General features: G+C 54.1%; 2 protein-coding genes across 2 annotated transcripts in view; both read right to left on the reverse strand.

The window, feature by feature from the left end:
• Positions 1-1414, reverse strand: part of Thap3 (THAP domain containing 3) — an 8010-nt gene extending 6596 nt beyond the window's left edge. Inside the window, exon 1 of the mRNA XM_033767397.1 lies at positions 1378-1414. Within this exon, the coding sequence (XP_033623288.1) occupies positions 1378-1414 (37 nt within the window). The remainder of the gene's footprint in view (positions 1-1377) is intronic.
• On the reverse strand, positions 135-5754 carry Phf13 (PHD finger protein 13; the record flags this gene model as incomplete). Its single annotated transcript, XM_010627905.2, has 4 exons — positions 135-2296; positions 2503-3040; positions 4695-4796; positions 5428-5754. Coding segments are annotated over 4 exons (1194 nt in total), but the record flags the coding sequence as incomplete, so codon positions are not given.
• Positions 5755-5759: the final 5 nt, after the last annotated feature.

Raw genomic sequence — 5759 nt, forward strand, 5'->3', positions numbered from 1 at the left:
GCTTTTCCCGCCCTGGGCCGTCCGCCCTCTGCACACAGGCTCCAGCCCCTGCCCGCCGGCCTTCCTGCGCCCCTGGTGTGAGGAAGGGAGGGCACGCGCACCTGAAGCCAGACCACACCCTGAAAGTAGCAATATCTTTATTTACAAAATATACAGTTTCACAGAAACAGCTCGCTTTAACTTTATACACAGAACCATGTAAACGATGGCGAGTGGCTGGCTGAAGCCCGTGAGGGCCAACTCTGGGGTGACAGCCTCCCTCCCTCCCTAGAACCGGGAGCCCCCACACTCTGGGTCACGCCTGACTTGCATAAAGAAGCGGAAGGCAGCGGCCCACTTCAACCCACCCCAAAACCACGGTGCCCGGTGTGCCAGACACTCACAGGGACAGATCTGTGAAGAGGACAAAAGCAACTTGGGACAGAGATGAGATGATATCGGATGCGTTCCAGAGCACTAACATCACCGGGGTTGGCAGTTCCGCTCTAAAATTGTGGGCTCTTAAATGCACTTTTAAAATCTCGTGGAGCTTTAAAAAAGGAAGAAACACACTTTGCGACTTTGGTTTTCTTATGGTGCGGACTGGACAGGCATCCCGGGCAGACCTTTGGCAAACTCCCCAAACCTGCCCTGATGCTGGGCCCAGGCAGAGGCGGGCACTGTGTCTGAGCCAGCTTCTTTCTCCACAGCAGAACTCCCGCTCAGATCTTCACAGTGAACTGTTTCAGAAGCCATTTCTCTCTACTTTCACACTTGAATAGAACCAACAGAATCATTAAAAGCTAAGAGTTGACTGGACGAACGTGCAAGAAACCAGGACAAGAGGCAGGCCACAGCTCAGCCCATGGCACTGCAGGGGAAGTGGGAGAGAACACCGGGTGCCAGCGGTGGGCAGACCCCACACTGCTGCAAATAAGCAAACAACCAACTTTCCAAGCCGAGCCTCAAAGACAGGACACCAGCGCACACACCCATGACTATCAAACAGGCTTGAGAACCATTCAGCTGCTCAGGAGCATGCTGCACTGGGGAAGCTGGCCCTCCCTCCATGCCCCAGTCTGCTGGTGGGCAGGGCTGCAGCTGCCTGGGGGCAGCCTCCGGAGGGCCCCAGACACCCACTCACAGCAATTCACATCCAAAGCAGGACTGGAGTCCTAGCCCTGACTGCAAAGCAGCAGGCCAGCCCAAGAAGGGCCTCCTGCCCAGTTACTGAGGGACACCATCTGCACCCCAAGGACTGCCTAACTTCCTGTGCTGCCAGACAGGTGATGGGAAAGAGGAGAACCAAGCTCTCCCACTTTCCAAACAACTCTCCTGGGCCCCTGGGAGCTCAAATGCCAACTAGGGAAAGGGAACCAGCAAGAAATTGGCCAATACTTTTGGCTCTGTCGTGCAGAAAGACAGGTTTGTACATCGTGCAAAACCAGAAAATGAGTTATGAACATGGGCCACCTTGACCCCCAACCTAGCCCCTTTCCAGAGAGGAGTCCACTACTGTCCTTTTTAGCAAACAAGGAAACCAAAGAACCACCAGCTCACCCGCCACCCCCAACTCCGCAGCAGCTCCCGGGACCGAGAGGGGCCACAAAGGAAGGGGCGACTTGGACAGCTGAAGTACAGACACTTAGGTGAGACTGACACGCGGAATAAACAGAGGAAGAAACAAGACACATATGGCTGTTCGTCTGCAGGCTGGGGAGACCAGAGCAGCTCCACTCCCCAGCGCTGCGATAGCAGGAATAACAGCACTGGTTCCAAAGAAGGGGGGACTGCGAACGACAGTACAGCTTCACAGGGACCACACCCCTTGCTGTCAGCTGAGCCAAGCCCCTGCACTGCGTGTTTGTCTACTGGGGTCAGCAGGAACACAGCTCTGGCAGCGGCCGGGGCTGGCAAAGGCGTTCTGCTCGCTGGCTATGTACAGTTTCTACCTGGGACAGCCTGTCCTTGCTTAGGCACCTGAATGAGAGGATCTGCCCGCACCGAGCTAAGAGTTCTGTGCTCAACTAAAGGAGGGCCAGCATGCCGGCCTCTCCATCCCCTTGCCCGGAGTCTCCTGCCAGCTGTGGTCAGTCCAGGAACAGCTTGCGGGAGCCCATTCGGGAGCGGTTGGACCGGCGGATGTCAAACTTGGAGTCCCGGCACTTTTGGCAGACAAACACTTCGGGAACATTGGACTTCCGGATCTTCGCACAGGACAGGTGGATCCAGGTGTGGCACTCGTTACACTCTATCATGGGGCGGCCCGCAAACGGCTTCATGCAGAAGCAGGTGACTAGGTCCCAGGAATCGTCATCTACAAGGACAGGAGCATGTGAGAGGGGACGCCAGCACTCCGGGGACTGCAAAAGCAAAATGAGTAATGCTGTCACCTTCCATAGGACAACACAGCAGCCAAAGGGCCACCCAGCCCCCCCTGCACCTTTCCCTCCCCAAGGCAGGGCTGGGCACTGATCCCAGGACAGGACAATCAACCACCCCCCTCCCTGCAGGGACCCTAACCTGAGTCCACCATGATGTCCTCGTCGTTGCCAGTGCTGTCCTCGTCGCGGAACACCACCTGCTTCCCCTGCCGGACGATAGTCCGTTTGCCTTCAGTTTTTATCTCTTTGACCTGATCGGGTGACACGGTGGTGGCACAAGAGCCACTCGAAGGAGTGTCTGAGTCCCAGCCAGAGCAGGGCTCACCAGTGGCCTGGGGCAGTGCCTGCAGGGCGGGGCTGGCAGGGCTCTCGGAGAACGGGTCTGCAGCCTCCAGCTTCAGCAAGCCCCCTCGGTAGGCCTCCTTCACTGGCACATCGCTGTCCCTCCGCTTCCTCTTCTTCTTCTTCTTCAGCTTATCTGTCTTCTTTCTGTCCAGCAGGAAGTTGCTGGGCTTTGCCCGCTGTAGGAGGGTGGGCTGCAGATGGCTAAAGCAGCGGTCGGACACCGGCAGGGGCACAGAGGATGCCATGTCGGTGAAACTGGCATCCCAGCCATCACTGTCAATAGTGCCCGTGGTGCTGTTGGCAGGGCTGGGGCTGCTCCTCAGAGGGAGCTCCTAAAAGGACCAGCAGGGGGCAGGTTCTGGTTACTCTGACCAGGCCATGACAAGAATCAGCCCCAGCAGAGCTTCCCCGGCCCAGCTCACGCCACCAGGACTGGGACTGAAGGCCACACAGGAGCGGAGGAGCCCTCAGCACTGGCCAGCACTCTGGAGACTAAGGCAGGAGGATTGCTGTAAATTCAAGGCCAGCCTGGGCTACACTACAAGACCTTGTCTCAAACCACAAAAGTAGTATCTTATTTTTCCCTCACTGTAGTTTTTCCCCTTTCCTCTGTCCTCCCTAAAGATATATTTTGTGTGTGTTTTTAGAGACAGGGTCTCACTATGTAGTTCAGGCTCATCTTGAACTCTCTATGTAGCCCAGGCTAGCCTCAAACTCACCACAATCCTCCTGCCTCGGCCTCCTGAGTGCCAAGATTACAGGCATGCACCACAATGCCTGACCCAAAGGTAGGGGTGGGAGTTGTGAGTGTGAGTGTGTGTGTGTCTGTGTATAAATATATATATATATATATATGTATGTTTTTGAGTTAACTGAATTTAAATTGAAAATGTCCTAAAATAAAAACCTGAAGCCAGGGATTTGGCTCACAGGTTCTGCTGCCTGCGTCGAAAGCACAAGGTCCTGGGTTCGATCCCCGGTATAAAAAACAAAACAAAACCTGGAGACATCCCAAAATATTGCAAAATCAAAGTAGGTGATTATTACCCCAAAGCATCAAGCTAAACTGTGGGTCTTTGGGTTAATCTAGCCTGTTATTTGCGAACAGCAGCAACATTCTACATGGCACAAAGCATGCATTATCTACTTATATGGCAAGTGGAAAGAATAAACCATGCCAGGATTTTGCTTCCTAAAAGCATTGGATTCTATTTGTAGCTTAGAACCCCACAGCAGCTCTGACCATAGTCCTAACCATTTCTAAGGAAGATAAAGAAAAATCTCTCCACTCACATTGGGGCATGGAGCACAAATCCCTGAAGACACAGTGATGGGGTGCTCTCAACCATCAGGGTTCCCCAGTCCCTGACAAGGTAGCTCTCAGATGTCCTCAGATCTCTGCATCTTTAAATTGGGATTAAAAACTAGCAGCTGTGGGCACAGCACTCAGGAGGCTGAGGCAGGAGGATCACTCTAAGTTTGAGGCCAGGGTAGACTAAAAAGAATTCAAAACCAGCCTGAACTGCACAGCAAGACCCTATCTCAGGGCTGGGAATGTAGCTACCTCAGTGCCACTGCACACGACTGGCAAGAGCAAGGTCCCGAATTTAAAAAAAAAAAAAAAAAAAAAACCATCTCAAAAAAAAAAAAAAAAAAAATAAAAAAAAAAAAAAAAAAAAAGACCATCTCAAAAAAACAAAGAGAAAAATTTAAAAAAGCAAAACAACAACAAAAAAAACACATAGGAGCTACTTTCCACATAGGAGCTACTTCCCATACCTGTGAAGTCCAAGAACAGTGCCAGCCACAGCACACATCCATTGCTGGCAGCAGGTGGACACCAAACATGTTATTTGCAAATAAATTCTGAAAGTGTGCTACATTATCCTAGGCAACCCTGCACTTTCCACCAGAGCAAGGGCTGCCCTTAATTCCCCAGCACCAGATCCCTGCCAGACTGTGGCCCCAGGTCCTCACCCTAATTACCTCCTTCGGGTACGGGATGTAGCCGGCATAAGCCAAGACGAAGGTGCAGAACTTGTTGAAGTCCTCGACGGTCCTGCGCTTCTTGTAGCTGGGGGAGTACTCCTGTGAGGGAGAAGGGTCAGTGTGAAGGGGAGGCTCCTGCCTGGGACAAAGAACAGCACAGCAGCAGGAGCTGAGCTTTTGCCTTCTGACACTCAAAGCCCAGACTTCTGGATTTGCAGCCTGGAAACACAATAACCAAAGTTCAAGTCGAAAAATAACAGTTTTTGCAAAGTTGCAAGAGGAGTATTAGGGTTTCCTGCCAAGAACACTGGGAAACTGGCGAGGAGATAAAGGGTGCACCAACGCCTACCTCTTGGAACACAGGCTTTTTCTGACCTTGTCCACCGATCCCGGAACGCAAATCACAACTCTCATAACTACGTTTTTTGCCAGGATTTCCACTTGGAAGCTATAGTATTTCAAGTGACTTTAAAAATCACTTACGGGTCCTAGCTCTCCAGGCCTAACTGGTGCCCATCTGGGCCGGTGAGAACCCAGTCTGCCCGCTCAAGTGGGCCCCCCACTCCCGAAAGCTGGGGTGCCAGGCCCTGGCTGGGCATCTCAGATGCTTGCCGGGGTTCCCAATCGGAAGCGGGAGTGGGAGCGGGAGCGGGAGCGGGGTCACACGCCAAGCAGAGGGCTCTTCTCCCGGAGGAGGCGCCTCCGCCACGGCCCGCTCCTTCCCCAGCACCTTATCTCCGCCCCTCCCTCGCCGGGTGCTCCCCGGTCTGCGCAGGGCTCGGGCCGGCCAGACTGAGAGGGACGCCGGTCTCTCGGCGGCCCTCAGCGTAGGAGGGGGAAGAGCAGCGGGGCGCAGACAGAGCCTCCAGATTTTGCTCCGAAAACGCCACGTTTCTCTCAAACTCTCAACTCGCTCCGGGCGGGCCACCTTTCCCCTGCGCGGACACAAGGGCCGCACCCTGGCCTCAACTCGGGGACAACTAACTTCGTGGGGACCGCGCACAACTGGTCGGCACCCGGGAGAGTGGGGAGCGTCCCGGGGAGGCCAGTGTCCGCAGCCCC

Source organism: Fukomys damarensis, unplaced genomic scaffold (genome assembly GCF_012274545.1).
Source record: "Fukomys damarensis isolate Sample0158 unplaced genomic scaffold, DMR_v1.0_HiC HiC_scaffold_23, whole genome shotgun sequence".
NCBI lineage: Eukaryota > Metazoa > Chordata > Mammalia > Rodentia > Bathyergidae > Fukomys > Fukomys damarensis.